Consider the following 17443-nt stretch of genomic DNA (forward strand, 5'->3'; position numbering starts at 1 on the left):
TAGACTTAAGAGAACAAGATTAACCAGAATTGACAATCTCAAGAGCAATTGACTGAGATTCGAGCTAGAATTAAGCTCATTTCTTAAAAAAACAAACCAATTTTAGCTGAAATGATTAGAAATGAACAAGATTCACTCATCCTGAGCTCAGAAAATCTAGAAATGACAGACATTCTAATTGTTCTGAACCTAAAATGAACTTGATTGACTCTGAGTGACTGAGATATAAGGTATCCTAGGAGTAAAATGAGAATTTACTAACAAAAAGGGTGAAATAACACCCAAATGAGGACAAACTTAGGGTTAAACTCCTAAAGGGATTAACATCTGATGAAAGAGATGTCCGAGAATGAATGAGTAAAATTTAGAGTGTTTACATCTTTATATTTAGATTCTCCAATTCAGCAAGCTAATTGTACATTGATTGTGAGAGCACCACAAAACAAGATTGTAATCAACAAATACAATATACATTACAAGATGATCATCAAGACAGTCAGCCCAATCTGCATCTGAATAAGTGAACTATAAGAAAGAAGATCTGTCCATGATGAATCTGTACGGCTGCATTATCAGCCAAGCGCAAAGCTAATAGTCTGTATCCTCGAGAACGGATCTGGGTACGAACTATTTGTCCGATTTCACCTGGCCCCAGCCCCAGCATAGAACTCGGATCGGAGCTGCTTGTATTGGACCTCAGACCCAACCATAACGCCTATAAATACGGCACAGTCCAACAGACAGACAAGTCCCCTGGCGATCGCGCCAAACACAGCCGGTGAGAAAGTTGAACGAGCGACGAGCCGATAACTGAAGGTAAAAGAGGAGGGAGGGAGGGAGGGGGAAAGGGGAGTTCCCTTTCCCGGCAATGGCGGACGCAAAGGACATCCTAGGCATCCCTAAGATGGGATTCCCTGCGGTCCAGGAGAAGCGCCCCAGGCCTCCCAAGGATTCCCAGAGGAAGCCCGACGGCGTCTCCCGCGAGGTATCACTGTCATCTTCCACTGTTCTTCTTCTATCCCTCTCTCTTTAGGGTTCGATTGTTCTTCATAGTCGTCTTCGTTTTTATGTTTGTTGATCTGTGTTTTTTTGGGGAATTAGGTTTACGCTCTCACGGGAGGGTTGCCGCCTTTGATACCGACGCTCGACGTTTCTCATCTCAGACGACGAACTCCCTTGGATAATGAGAAGGTCAGTCTTTTGTTTGATTTTCTTGTTTTATGCCTTTTAGCCTGCAATTTTTGGCTGAATTGATTCTTTGTTGGTGTCTGATTGAAGAAATTTCGGGGGTTTGGTAGAATTGGCAATGAGAGCTTGTAGTTGCTCTTTCTTTCTTTCAGTTTTTTCTTCCACCTGTGGAATGCCACTGAATTAGGGTTTTCGGGATCACGGAGTTGGGTGGAATTCAAAACTGATGTAATTTCGGGAGTCTGGCATTGGAAGGAGCGTGAGGGGATTTGGTGGTTTTGTTATTTCTCTTTGAGTGTAGGAAATGGCCGGTGCGATGGCGACATTGTTAAATTTTACGAACGTAATGTGATTCGTAGTTTGTCATGGTTTGTAGAGAACCTATGCAGTTTAGTCTGTTACTGAATTCTATAAAAGAATTTTGAAATACATTCATAGCTTGAGATGCTGCTAGTTGAACCTACTCGGTTTAGTCTGTTAGAGAATGTCGCTGGACATTTTTTTTCATGTGAAGTTTCAAAGTTACTTATGGAAAGAAGTGGGTATTAAGAACAGTCTGATTATCTGCTTTAAACTTGAGTTTTTCTTTCTGTTTGTGGATACAGAACTTGGATGTATGGTACTCCTCCAACTTAGGGTGGACATCGGCCCGGACCGGACCGATAAAGACTTGACTGGCCCAAGCCCAGCCGGACACAATTATATTCGGGCTCGAGTTTGGTTTTGGATAGGGTTGGGCCGGGCCCTTTAGGCCTGACCCAGTTGCCGGGCCGGGCCTGTCGGGCCCTGTGCATTTTGCACATGGGCTCGACCTGATTATCTAACCGTGCCGGGCCTGGCTCGATATGGGCCAGGTGTTCGACAGCCCGTCATGCACCCGGCCGTCCACTGGTACTCCTACTCATGCTCAGGTTCCATTTTTGAAGTTTCCATTGCTGGTTGGAAGTTGGAGATGAAGAGGAGTCTTCTCCAAGATTAAGGGCATAGACTTTAGATTTGGCAAAATATGCATTTGGTTCTGAGTGAGTCTTGACAACTTTCAGGGACTGTACCCTAGAGCTTATTGGAGCGTAGGATGAATCTTCATGTCTGTAGAGACTGCATTAACACTATAGGGGTCATTGGAATGGTGGGTGTGTCCCGCCACCTACTGCATGCCCCATGTCCCTCATCCTGCCAAAGCAAGTCACACCCAAGTGTGAGACCAAGGTTACCAGAAGCTTCATAGATAGGTGGGAAGCACGCTTCCCAGAAACTTGCTTCGTAACTGCGATACCCCTCGCTTCCGAAACTTGATGAGAAGGTCGCTTTTCTCACGCTTCTCCTATGTTTCTTACATGTTTCTTCCTTGCTTTCCTACTTGTTTGCTATGCACTTTTCTCACACTTCTTTCATGTTTTATATGTGCTTCCTTTCACGCGTCTCACTCACTACCCATGTACTTTCTTTAAATTGGTAACCATCTTTTTCAGATTTTGAATTAATTCTTACACTACAAAATCATGAAATTTAAAAATAGTCATTTTATTTTAGTTTTTATTCCCTTCCTCTTTGATTAGTATTCACTTCCCATTTGATCCCATATCACTTAATTTTTTATTCTCATTTCACTTTTAAATTGATTCCTCGTTTCCCGCTTATGAATTTTAAAATACTTCACTTCTCGCTTCCGCTTCTCATTTCATTTCCCACTTTCGCTTCCTAATCTGGTAACCTTGGGTGAGACTCTGGTGTCCAGAACGCTGCCAGCCAGGATAACAACATCTGTCCGGCAACATCCTGTCATGAAATGCTGCCATAAATTACTTCTCGCTTATGTAGATAAGATTTGTTGTTTGAGATTGTAAGTCAATACTTTTACTATACACACACACACACTCATGGGAATATATTTGCTACAAATGTTTGTGTATACAATCTAGTTGGGATCTCATTCTGCAAGTTGTTTTTGAAAAAGGTGTATAGGCATTGGATCTGACCCGATCCATGTACCCGATATGTAACATGTAACTATTTTTACATTTATCGGGTCTGGATACACCAGACCCGGACCCATACTGTAATGTATCTTAAATACACAAGTTAGGTCACGATTTCTTTTTACAGAAATCGTGACAGCCGTAATTGTTTTCTCTCTCCCTCTCTCTCTCTCTCTCTTCTCTTTCTCAACGCAGGTGCAGAGGAAAACTTTCATGGTATGAGAGCGAAGATCCATCTAGGGGTTGCGGAGGATTCTAAAGGTGCGACAGATCAAAGGTTTGAGGTTTCTTTCTTCTCCCATCTTCTTTTCTTCTTCAGTTTTCTTCTCTCTACCTCCATTCTCAATCTCCATCTCTCGTTTTTCCCCTCTTCAGTCTTTTTTTTTCATTTAGTGGATTCACGCCTCACGTGAATTCTTAATCTGTTCACGAAGAGCTCACGTGAACCCTGGTTCACGGTGATCCTGTACATCAAGAAAGGGAAAAGCCTGTTTCGCGTGAATTCCTTTTCTGCGTATCCCTTTAAATTTTTTTTCTTCTCTTTCCTGCGTATCCCTTTTTATACTCGGCTTGGATATCGGGCAGGGCTGGATATCGACTCTCAGAACCCCTTTCTCGTATCATATTTCTTCTGACTGTTACGAGTGGGATCCACATTGAAAATACAATTTTTTTTCTTCCTTTCCTCATTGCTTTCACATTGAAAATCCAGTTTGATTTTCTTTCCATTGCTTAAATATCCGACCTTTCAAAAGTAGAAAAGAAAACTCAGTCTTGGAATACAACCTGAATTTCTTCTGACAGCCTCTGGTCACAGATTTTTGAATTTCTTAGCCGTAAAAAAAAAAAAAAGGGACGATCAACAAACATCTTTGGCTGCAGACTGAGCACTCTGTGGATATTCTGGTAACACAAAAAGGGTTCCTTTTCTTGTTAAAACTCTTCCTCATGGATATTCATTCCTCTTCATCCAATCTTTCTTCAAGTTTTCTCACTCAACTCGTTTATGAAAAGTTAACTACCTCAAACTTCTTGATCTGGAAGAGACAAATCATTCCTTTTATAAGGAGTCAAGGTCTCTTGGGTCACCTTGATGGAACCACTTCCGCTCCACTCGAATTTGTTACGAGAGAGGAAAAAGATGACAAAGGAGTAAGTTCAATTGTGTATGTCAAGAACGTAGAGTACCTCAACTAGGAAAGGAAAGATCAGTCGGTGGTTGCATATATCACTTCCACCCTGTCCCAAGAGGTCTTTGTTGCAATTCCCGACAATTGTACTGCTCTCCAACTTTGGGAAAAATTGGTTCAAACATATTCACAAGTTTCGCAGGCACGAATGATTTTTCTCAAGAGGGAATTTCAAATGCTGAGAAAAGATTCCATGACCATCATGGAATATCTGAACAAGATGAAGACTATCACAGACCAACTTGCAGTTATAGGGTGCGCGGTGAGTGACAGTGATATGGTACAACAGACTCTGAGTGGATTGAGATCCGACTACAATATGATCGTCACTTCAGTATTGTGTCTCCCTGCTCTTCCTACCTTTGATGAGTTGCGAGCAAAATTGATTCAGTATGAGATGACTCTGAAAGGGTTCTCTGAGGAATCTCACATTCACACAAATTCTCAGGAAGTTTTTTGCCACAGGAGTAACTTATGGTAGAGGACGAGGACGAGGAGGACAAGGGAGAAGTGGACACGGAGGGCGTGGTCTGCTTCCCACTCCAAATACGTTCGCTCATGCGCAGGGATCAAGATCCATTCCTACTTGCTTCCTTTGTAACAAAAAGGGGCATATCAAAGCGAATTGTTGGCATAATCCAAAGAATAAAGGAACGGTCCACAGACAGAAAACAAAAGGAAGTTCTCAAATAATGGAGAGATTAAAGATCTGCTGATATCTGCGTTGTAAGAGTTGAAATTGAAGCAGAGTGATGAAGGCACTTGGTTTGTCGACTCAGGGGCAGCCACTCATGTGACAGGTGATGCAGGTAAGATTTCTAATCCCATTCCTTATTTTGGAAAAAGTAAGATTGTCACTGGAGATGGATCCCACCATCCTGTTTCTCATGTTGGAAAAACTGTCATTCCCGTGTCATATTCCACTTTTACTCTTTCAGACGTTCTTCATGCCCCTGACATTAAGAAAAATATTGTCTCTGTTTCCAAACTTATTGATGATAATAATGCTTCAGTTGAATTCACTCCCTTCTCTGTGCAGGTCAAGGACCTACGCACGAGGGAAACATTCGCTGAAGGAAAGAGACGAGGCAATATGTATGTCTTTGAAGAAGCTCCTTGTCATGCTGTTCGCCCTGTCCACCTGAATTCAAAGCCCTCATTAGAGTCGTGTTCATCCTCTTCTGCTAATGTTTTTAGTATTTCTGAATGTAATAAGCCATTCTTATGGCATAGTCGGTTAGCCCATTGTGGGAGTCATTTTATTGAGAAACTTGTATCTAATAATCTCATTCCAAAAGAAAGTCTCAATAGGGATGAGAACAGTAACAAATGTTTCAGTTGTCTTTCCTGCAAGAGTCATGTATTGCCTTTTCATTCCATTAATAAGAGAGCTTCAAAACCTTTTGAGATAATCTGTTCTGATGTATGGGGACCCGCCCCAATTGCTTCTGGATCTGGAAGTAAATACTATCTAATATTTGTTGATAACTATTCTCGATACACTTGGATATATTTCATAAAAAATAAGTCGGAAGTCTTCTCTTTGTTTCAAAAATTTCTTTCCCTTGTCAAAAATCAATTTTCTGAGTCCATTCAATTTTTCCAATGTGATGGAGGTGGGGAATTCTCATCCCGTGATTTTATTTCTTTTCTTCAAAATAACGGAATAGGAAGAAGGGTGTCATGTCCTCACACCCCTCAACAAAATGGAATTGCTGAACGAAAACACAAACATATTGTTGAAAGTGCCATGAGTATGCTCCATGACAGCAATCTTTCCATCAACCTATGGACAAAAGCTTTCCATTCAGCCGTGCATGTGATAAATAGATTGCCTATGGTTGTTCTGGAAAATAAGTCTCCTTATCACTGTCTTTTTGAAACTCATCCTAGTTATTATGATCTACGTGTTTTTGGATGTGTCTGCTGTGTGCATATCGATCAGTCTCTGAGAAACAAGTTTCAAGACAAGGCTCAAAAGTGCAGATTTGTGGGATATGCAGATGATTACAAAGGATATAGGTGTTATGATCCCACCAACAAACGCATCAGAACCTCAAGAAACGTTGTCTTTGATGAACAAAATTTTGATCACGGAGCTGACACAACGAATATGCCAACTGAAATTTACTATCCTTGGCTGAGCTCAGAACTTTTTGCTGGCTCCAATGAAGCATGTGTCTCAGATTGTGTGCAACAAGGAGAGGTGTTTGAGAACATTGGGACGTCGGGGTCACAGAATGCAGAGGAAGTACTGGGCAGATACAAAGGCATTGTCTATTCTAGACAGAGACCGACAACATCAAGTCATCCAGATCATGTCTCAGTCGCCAATCCTGCGTTTTCTCATACTCTTGCAGCCAGAAAATCAAACCGCATACGACATCCTATTGATAGATGGGTTAGTTATAACAACTTCTCCTTGGATCTTCAACTATTTTTAACTGCCATCAATAAGGACAAATAGCCTATCATGTAATATCAGGCAGCCGCTTCTATGAAATGGGTAGAAACCATGAATGATGAAATGCAAGCCTTGCATGAATGTGGAACATGGGAAATTGTTCCCAGACCACCTGATAAAAATGTTGTCGGACGCAAATGGGTCTATAAAATCAAGTACAAACCAGATGAAACCATTGAACGATATAAGGCCAAGCTTGTAGCAAAAGGATTCACCCAAGAAGCAGGGCAAGACTATGATGAGACTTTTAGTCCGGTTGTAAGAATGGGAACAATTCGAATCATCATCTCCATGGCTGTTGAACATGGATGGAAGTTGAGTAAGCTTGATGTAAAAAATGCATTTTTACATGGGAATTTGAAGGAGGAAGTATACATGGAACAACCCCCTGGATATCAAGAACAAAATTGTAAAACCCATGTATGCAAGCTAAAAAGAGCCATCTACGGCCTGAAGCAAGCATCTCGCTCTTGGTTTGATAGCTTCTCGCTAGAGATTCAGAAGTATGGATTTTCACGTTCCATGCTGGACCACTCATTATTTATTTTTAAAAGTCCGCCTCTGACCACTCTACTATTAATTTATGTCGATGATATCATCATCACAGGAAACTCTGCGGACCATATCCAAGAAATAAAAGACTTATTAGGTCAAAGGTTCAAAATGAAAGATCTTGGAGTTCTATGCTATTTCCTTGGTGTAGAAGTTGATAACCAGGCTCATGGCTTGACACTCACTCAACACAAGTACACCGTAGACGTTCTCAGCAAGGCAGACATGAAAGACTGCAAACCTCTGGGAACACCGAGTGTACTTCATCAAAAACTTAGCGCTCATGATGGAGATCTGTGTGATGACCCCACCAGGTATCGTAGCATAATAGGAATGTTACAATACCTCACATTCACTAGACCTGATATTGTTTATTCAGTCAATCAAGTGTCTCAATTTATGCATGCGCCACGTATTGGACATATGAAAGCAGTCAAGAGGATCCTTCAATATCTGAAAGGGACTATTGGAGATGGATTGATATATTTACCATAGTCATATGGCCAAGACGAGCACGAAATTACTGTATATTGTGATGCAGACTGGACAGGAGATCCTGACGAATGAAGATCTACATCAGGATATTGTGCCTTCATTGGAAGAAATTTAGTCTCTTGGAGCAGTAGAAAACAAAAAGCTATCGCTAGATCAAGCACTGAGGCTGAATATAGATCCATGGCTGCTGCCACTGCCGAAGTCACATGGATCAGGCATCTTCTAACTGAAGTAGGAGAAAAGATCTCCCACACTACCTTGCTCTGTGACAATCAAAGTGCCATCAACATGTCTTTCAATCCGGTACATCACAGTCGTGCCAAGCACATTGAGATCGACCAACACTTTGTGAGACAGAAGGTTGAAGAAAAAGAGATTGAGCCTGAGTTTGTCAGCACTGAAAGACAGGTTGCAGACATATTTACCAAAGGGTTAACCAAGGACCGCTTTTGGATGCTTAAAAGCAAGTTGTTCATGGTTCAAAACCATAATCAACTTGAGGGGGGTTGAAAAAGGTGTATAGGCATTGGATCTGACCCGATCCATGTACCCGATATGTAACATGTAACTATTTTTACATTTATCGGGTCTGGATACACCAGACCCGGACCCATGTATCTTAAATACACAAGTTAGGTCACAATTTCTTTTTACAGAAATCATGACAGCCGTAATTGTTTTCTCTCTCCCTCTCTCTCTCTCTCTTCTCTTTCTCAACGCAGGTGCAGAGGAAAACTTTCAGTTTTTACTCAATCTGACATTGTGGAACTGTTCAACATGGTTGATTTGTTAAGTTTAGCTGTTGGATTGTATTTTTTTGATGGTAAAATATATTTTTATGAGTCAAGAAATTTTGAAGCGGTTATGGCCATTGATTACTTGATATTTGGATAGTCAGGAAAACCCTCACACACATCAGAATTAAACAATCTAAATGTCAATCCTCACAAAACAGACCATGTAGATCATATCTACAGGGCCAGACTTACCAAAAAAATCAGAAATTAAAGATCTAGGATTTGCTAAGACATTTGTACATACAAATGGTTGTTTAAAAATGGCAACCTACAATACAATATGGTTGTTATTTATATACATCATATCTATATAAATTGTTATGTTTCTAACCTACAATACAATATGGTTGTACACACGGCTGCCATCAAATATTGGATCTAATCACATAGATGTGTTCATCACAATTTTACTTACCATTTGAGTAGGTTTGATCTCCAATATATCATGTGATCCAATTTTCAAGGTAGTGGAAATTCATGAAGATGAGGGTTGTTTAAAAATGGCAACATCATGTTAGAGTCAACTTTAGCACGTGAAAATAGTAAATAGATCATTCTAAACATCCTCCAAAGGTTAGCTTTTGGATTTTTAGATTAGATCTATGTAAGTTGAGTGTATCATCGTAATTTATTTTGGTTCAATGACAACATAGATGCACCCCATGTATACAGATGTGTGTGTGTGTATTTTCTACATATAGGTGCCAGAAGTGCCTCTATCACTTGGGAAGCGGGTTTCTGAAGTATGAAACATGGTGCTTTCTAAAAAATGAGGGAATTGCCAAGAAACACGGTTCCATAATATGGGAAGTGTATTTCCATGAAAAGGGAAGCTCACCTCTTTAAGATGGAGAAACACAGTTCTAGAAAGAGAGGACCACATTTTCCTATGCTCGAGTCAAGTAGGGAACACATTTCTTGAATGTGGGAAGCATATTTCCCTCATATTTTCCTACCTTATTTCTCACTATATCCCTTTTACCCTACTTCCTTCTTCCCCGGTTAGATTTCATTGAAATTATATCACTCACGCCTTACCTTGAATCACCCAAGAGTTCGGCGATGCCTTTGTGTAGGTATCCTTCATTCATCAGACTCTCTCTCTCTCTCTTGGTGTTTTGTTCATGTGTTTTTTTGTATGAACTTATGGTTGAGAGGCTTCACATGTTAGTGTGTAAAAGGGATGTGTCAATGTGCCTGGTGTAGAGAGAGGAGCTTAGGAGACTGGGGTGGGGAAGCATGAGTGTGTGGCAGCTGATGGACTTAATTAGATGGGCTGCATATATGTGGGTTTTGACTCCTGATAATGCACAAAGAGCGCCCTCTCATGGGCCTTGTGGATTAGAATATGGGTCTGTTTTGGGTTAAATTTTCTTTCATTAATGTGCATGTCTCTCTTTTTTTTTTTTTTTCTCATAAGTTTTGCTTCAATAATTGGTAGGCTTAGGAAATTGTGTCTCAAGCATTCTTTTGTCACTCTTTGCCATTTATATTTATATGCTTATTTTCTTTTTTAATTTCTTTTTATTCCCCTCCACCTTTAGTTTAGCTTCTTTTGAAGTGATGTTTTATTGGTGTCTTGGTGATTGAATATATCAGCTAGTAATTTGGTTTTGGCACGTTGATTAAGAGTTCACAGCTATATCACATAGGTGTGGGTGCGATGCGGCACTTTAAAAAGTTTGGGTGCGGGGTATGGAGAGTATATATATATATAATTTTTTTAACAGTTTTAAGTTAACACTGTGTATGTGTGTGCATTTATGTATTTGTATATATAATATAGATAAAACTGGACTTGGTTAGGGTTAACTGAATCTACTTTTTGACAGAAATGGACCTCAGTGTGGTTGACTTCACCTGACAAAAAGGAAGCCATGTCCAAATGTCGCACCCGCATGGGTGCAGTGCCCTGTTAGAAGTCTGTGTTACATAGGTTCACGGTGGTTCTTGTTTTATTAGGTACTTTTTTATTTTTTTATAAATTTATTCATTTCAATGTTGCTTCCTTGCTTCCATGATTGCATTCTTGTTGCTTTCATTTTCACTTCACATAATGCTTTCATTCTCGCTTGGTAACCATTTCCTTAACCTTCTTAAACGATTCACACTAAACACTCCACACATTTTTAAACTGCTCACTTTTATGCTTCCGCTTCAGGCATGGCTTCTCACATCCATTTTATGTCATGGTAACTATGTTTCTACATGCATAAATGTATGCACTATACACATTACACATACATATTCATGCCAGTATGTATCTAGTTTAACATTTTAATGCGCCAATCTTACAGGACGCTGAGCTTTTGTTTAGAGGCTCTGCCTGTTTCACCCTTAGATCATCAAAATGAAGTCTGTGGGCTAGTGACACTGCACTCACGTAAATTTAACTTTTCATCTAGCCTAGCTGAGAGGATGCTAAGTTCATATTTAGAGGCAGCTTTAAATTTTACCCTCTGTTAAATTCATCATTGGGTTGCTGGAATAAAATCCGTTAGTTGTGGACTGGGTCTAAATTGTAATAAGTTGATTTTCATGTGCTTGCATGTGTTTTTGGTATTAAGATCTACATGAGATTTATTGTTGGTATAGGGTGTCTCTCACTTCTGCAAGAAAGATTGATATATTTCATATCTTATACTCAAAATGTCTGCCACCTTCTTTTTATGCAACAATTTTGGCATTTTCACTGTGTTTTTTTTCTTTGTTTTTGATAGGCAAGCTTGGGATTAACACCCATGGGATTCAAACCTAAGGCCCTCAGTTATGATAGATACCATCCATGCTATGTTACCGGGACCCGGCTGATCCGGCCACGTACCCGTGTCGACACGGCCCGACACGCGTACGGGTGCTGGTGTGGCACAGGTTCTTGGGCCTGTGGTTTGGGTTGGGTCCAACTAAAACCCAACCCAAAACGGACACTTGCTTTTTTTTTGTTTTTTTTTCCTGTGAAACCTCTTCCTTCCCACCCTCGTCAGGAGAGAGAGAGAGAGAGAGAGAGAGAGAGAGAGAGAGAGAGAGAGAGAGAGAGAGAGAGAGAGAGAGAGAGAGAGAGGTTATGAGGAACCTTCCCCATTCCTCATAAATAAAACCTCCCCCATCCCTCTTAAACAAAAGGTAAACGAGTGGGGCAGGGGGTTCTCAATTATACCCTTATCTTTCTCTTTTAAAAGGAAAAAAAGAGGGGTATTTTCCCCCTCATAAATGAAAACTTTTCATTTTCCCTCATCATTTTTTTTTAAAAATTACACATACAAAAACTATGGTTTTTTAAATTTTCATTCACCTCTTTTTTTTTGAAAATTACATATAGATCTTAATATGGATTCACATATGATCCAGACCTAAGCCTTATATATATAGCCGTGTCCCCGTACCCTCATTTTTTGAAATTGCCGTGTCATACCTTCCATTATCCGTACCCTCACCCGTACCCGTACCCGTACCCAGCTGACATAGCATCCATGGAATTCAGACTCAAGGCCCTCAGTTATGAGTGTGATCCAACCATCCAGCTATGTCATTTGACTCCATTTTAAACTGTAGTTGTTAACATGCCTACAAACCTACAAACTGCATATCCTAGCCTTTAGGGGTTATTCTTTTGCCCAAAGAGGGTACATGTCACTTGCATTAATTAACAACCATGTGCAATGAAGTTCATGGTTTATCGGACATTTAATAAGCATTTCAGGAAGGGAAAGAACTTCTGTTGAACTTGCTTGGAAGAAATGGCAAAGTTGCATTATAACTTGCATTTTTACATTAACTTTCAACAAACCTTTCTTTTTAAAGTTTAACAATGGATATATATATATATATATATTCATGTTTGAAAATGTAGAGTTATAGTTTTAAAAACTGAAATGAAGATGGAATTGGGTCATTGACATGAAGAGTGAATTAATTTTAATCATATTAACAATTCTGGTAACAGATATGTCATATATTTCGTCATCATTGTTTCAATTTGATTTCGGGGTTCCAGCGTCCTAGAAGTTTGCATTGCCTTGTGAGCTAGGCATTTCAGGCCAGTTGGTTTTATGGTCAATTTACTGGTGCATTGATTATTATTTTTGATGGATTTTTGAATGCCAATTACCTGTTATGTGATGTATTAAAGTTGCAAGTTTGTAATTCCTGTGTTGTGGTCATTATTGTGGCTGAAAATATATATTGTCTTTTTCGGTGCAATTAATGTTTTCTTTTTTTCTGCTGATGTTTTACACTTTTGTTTTCCTTGGTCAGTTGAACAAAAATAATCATGAAGCACTGAGAATTGTGGTCATTTACTTCTTAATTTCACAAGTTTTCTGTACACTACTTTCTTGGGCAGATATCCTGGCAGTGGCTTCCATTTACTTCTTCTGCACGGAAAGACAACTTGCAACTTTTCCATTGGGTAATTTTAACTAATTATGATGCATTCAAAATCTTGATATTTTTTTAGTTGTGCTGAAGTTGGTATTACAATTTCTTCATAATCATTGCACTTTCTTTTAATATAACTTTGTTTTTCCAGCAAATGAGTTCTGATAGATGTTCTAAGCATCTTTTCAGGTCAAAGTTGTAAATGGTGTTCCTCCAACTGGTGACTATGCTTTTGCTAAGTACAATAAGGTATATCCAAGATTTATCTTTATGTTTTTTTGTTAAAGATGGTGACATATATTGTGGCCTATTGTAGTTACTGTACAGTCACATTTTCGTGCTGTTTCTTAAGATTGTCTACTTGTGTAAACTGCAGCATGTTGACATTGTCAGATACACTGATGAAGAGTACGAGAAGTATTTGACTGACCCTGTAGGTACAAATTGGAATGATTAGTGTGTCTGTATCGTTGGTTTACTGAAAAACCACATCTAATGAAGTCATCTTGCATATCTGTTTGTTTCTTCATGAAAAAAACCTGCTTGTTTAGTATTTATGAAGTTTTTAATTTGTAATCCATTTGAGTTGTCTATTCATTGGTGCTCTTCTTAATGAAATTGTTAATTGTAAGGAAATCAAGAAGTCTTCACACACCTCACTCAAGTGGCACAAATCACACCCACAAATGGTCCAAAGCACAAAAACCATTAAAGGCTTATAAAGAACATCATCACAAAGTGCACATGCAAAAGTCCGCTATGGGACTGTAAAAAAAATTCTAAGGTTTACACAAGCACAAGAGTGCACACAATATCAAAAGAGAGACAGCACTTAAAAAATAATTGAATTTATTTGTCAATGAGCTTCAAAGAAGCTTACTGATACAAGGGGGTCTGGAGCCCTTATTTATAGACAAGAAGAGGCCAAGAGGGAGCCTCCAAAATAGACATTGGGAGGCTCCCAACCGTCATATTTATGACCGTCTATGGTGGCATATTACAATAATGCCCTTACACAAAGAGATAAAATACTAAAAATTAAAAAGAAGAAAATAAATAAAAACCTATTTTCTAACTGGTACAAAATAACCAAATGCCCCTGGTGGGCAACCTAAATTACATTATTAATTATAGTTATACATACATATCTCTTGAATATATATAACTATATATGGAATTATACATATAACTTAACACCCCCCTCAAACTTACGGTGATGTAACGGTAAGTTTGCAAATACAAAATATCCCATGTCTTTAAAAGTCTTCATTAGTCTTCATCATGTTTCTTCATTAGTTCCTTTTATTGAAGGGTGTACAGAGTATTCAATATTTCTGTCAATCATTTGCTCTAATCGGCTCTTCATTATTTGGAAACCTGTAAATAGAGTAAGCCAAATATCCCAACTATACAAAAGAACATATATATCATAAAAACAAAGAATCATTTTAAAATATTATTTGTTCAAAATATATTGATATTATAGAAGAAGACATGCTCATAAATCACTAATCACTTTAAACATTCATGAAAAACAGTCATGGAAGCATGCATAATATCCAATACTTCAAAATGAAAAGTAAAACCTACAAAGAAAACTTCAAAATCATGCACAAGATGTGAAAAACTCAAAAAGCAGCCAACAATAAAAGAGAGTTAACTTCATGTATTTGGGATAATTAACACATATTTATCAAGAAAACACACATTAATGCATAAAAGACATGCAATACGGTTTGTCGAGTAACATTAATACCATGAATAAATGACTCACAAAACTGTTTAAATCATAAAATCCCACATAGGAGTATTTTACTCATAAATAGATTTCTTTTTAAGAATTAAGTCATTTTTACACAACAAACAAGAAATGATTCGAATCATTCAATAAAGGTTAAGATAAGACAAATATGACAAACATGGATCAATCAAACATTATGTTTTAGAAGTAATATTAATTATACTACTAATGCATATATGAATGAATCATGCAATAGTTTAGAGCCAATGAAAGAGTCACCTATGGACCAATTACAATAAAAACTTTTTCAAGAGAGAACAACTTATAAGAGATTTAAAATTTCACAAATATCAAGAAATGATATTTTGCAAATAGTAATATATATGCAAAACACACAAGGCTTAATCATGAAACAAATTTAAAGTGTCCTTAATCATGCAATTTAAGCATATTCATGAAAATATTTTATAATCAGATTTCATATAAGGATAAATGAGTAGTAAAAATTCAAAAAATTTGTGGAGAGATTAAAAAATCTCATATAACACAATAAATGATGTTTGCAAATCGCAACAATAGTTCGACCATCACAAGCAATCACCTCACTAGACTTCTAAACCTCAAAATTTAAGTGAATCGACTATTAGAATAAGAGCACAATTACGAATGTCGGCAACTCATCTCTGTGACCATGCACAAGCAATACAAGGCTCCCTGACAGTACAAATTAAGTGATCAATCACAAATGTCAGCAACAATCATCTCTGTGACCATGCACATGCAATATAGGGCTACCTGACAATACAAATCATGTAACGCCCCAAAATTTCAAACTTGCGAACCTTTCAGAAAACAAGCAAGAGACTAGAAGAAAATCTCTTTTCTTTCAGAGTTTATTTATGTAATCAGCGGAAGATAATTTTTTTGTTGAATTTAGAAAGGCAAGCTGACAACTTTGGGCACATTAGCTAAATGAACCAAAACTCACTACACATGTTACTTGCAAAACACTTGGAAAAGCCATTTTCATTTAAAGAAGTTTTCAAATAGTACAAAATTCGGATATCCAAAGGAAAATCCGTGACAAAACCCAAAAACGTCCAGAACGCGAGCTAAGAGAAGGAAAATGAAATCTTGAAGCCATCTTACAATCACGCCATCGCCCGTGGTGTACCTAATCATCACCTGTACCCATAGAATGAGTTAGTTTCCTGAAAAACTAATAGGTGCACAAGAGAGACTACAAGAAACTGGATTAAGAACATTTAATTCAGCATGTTAAACAATTTAAAGCAGGTAAACAGTTCCAAACTCAATTGAACAAACCGTATGTATGATTAAACTTTTGTCTTCACAAGAGTTTATACAGAGCCATAAAAAGGGTTTAGCAGAAGACTATAAGAATGTTATCTTCTACTTGATTCAACACGGATGAAGAGACACAATAAGACATTGTTCTAGCTTGTTTTCGTTTCTTGAACGAGGTCTCTCTATTTAATCATTATCAGGTCATCGTTTGTCGCTCTCACTATTTCTAACAAACTCTTTGTCCCGAACAATCTTAATTTATTCCCATCTCTTAAGGACTTACAGGGTCAACTGTCACCTATTATGACTCACTTAAGGCGTCATACTTTCTTAGAAAAACCCACCATTCCATAGAAGGTCCAAAACATGATCTAAAATCAATAAAGATCTAATTCTCATATCTGGGTTCAACATATAATCATGCTAAAACAGAAAGCCAAATCTATAGATTCATAACTGGCTATTTCAATCAATTTCAAAAGATCATCATAGCTTACCATAACTTTTTATGGTAATCAAAATTCACAAGTTCCACGTCGGATCGCCTAGTCTAGGAAATGTACGACCTCACAAGAAATTACCGCCCTAGATGGTATACCTGGTCTTGGACAATACTGGTTTTAAGTTTAAGTCTTTTTTATATTAGAGGTTTTTTGATATTTTGTTTTCATAATGGGCTTAGATGTAATTATTCTTTTTAGCCTCTCTCTATTTAATATAGAGAGAAGCCCTAATCCAAGTTAATGAGTTTTTCTATTGTGCAACCGACTCTCTCTCTTTCTTTCTCTCTCTCTCTCTACACAGGTGGCTGTGCATTGATCTTCCTTCTACATGGTATCAGAGCCCTCGATCTCGGGAGCGTGATCACAAGAGGACTGATCTTCACCAACGAAAAAAAACCCCGACTGCTTGAAATCAGGTTTGCTGTTGCACGTTGTGGAAGATCTGGTAACAGATCTGGGATGTTACCCAGATTTGTCGTCAGATCTAAGGATGGAGCTCCCAGCGAGGATTTCCTGGAGCCGTAACCCTTGAGCTCCTCAGTTTGGAGTTTTTTTTGTTTTCGTGATCTCCTATCGTGATTTCCTGGATTTCCTGCCGTGATCTTTGGTTGCTGAGTTCTGTTCCTGCCGTGGCATGATTTTTTGTTTGTTGCCGAGTTGTGTTCCTGCTGTTTGGGAGCAACAGAAAGTTTTTGTGCTGTTGCGTGCCTACCGTGATTTCATTTCCTGTGCTATTGCGTGCCTACCGTGATTTCCTGTTGTTTGAGAGCAACTTTTATTTCCTGTGCTGATTGCGTGTGTTCAAGATTTATTTAATGGGTTGTTGCGTGTGATCGAGATATGATTGAT

The 17443-nt window shown here is 38.4% G+C and overlaps 1 protein-coding gene across 4 annotated transcripts in view; it reads left to right on the top strand.

The window, feature by feature from the left end:
* Positions 1 to 826: 826 nt before the first annotated feature.
* Positions 827 to 17443, top strand: part of LOC149826783 (SWR1-complex protein 4-like) — a 109461-nt gene continuing 92844 nt past the window's right edge. For all 4 annotated transcript variants that reach the window (XM_090018978.1, XM_090018977.1, XM_090018981.1 and 1 more), the window contains exons 1-5: positions 827 to 985; positions 1102 to 1191; positions 13008 to 13073; positions 13232 to 13291; positions 13419 to 13475. In XM_090018978.1, coding sequence (XP_089875104.1) covers positions 869 to 985; positions 1102 to 1191; positions 13008 to 13073; positions 13232 to 13291; positions 13419 to 13475 — 390 coding nt within the window. In that variant the 5' untranslated portion in view covers positions 827 to 868. The remainder of the gene's footprint in view (positions 986 to 1101; positions 1192 to 13007; positions 13074 to 13231; positions 13292 to 13418; positions 13476 to 17443) is intronic.

This window comes from Nuphar pumila, chromosome 10, assembly GCF_984573655.1.
Source record: "Nuphar pumila chromosome 10, dmNupPumi1.hap1.1, whole genome shotgun sequence".
NCBI lineage: Eukaryota > Viridiplantae > Streptophyta > Magnoliopsida > Nymphaeales > Nymphaeaceae > Nuphar > Nuphar pumila.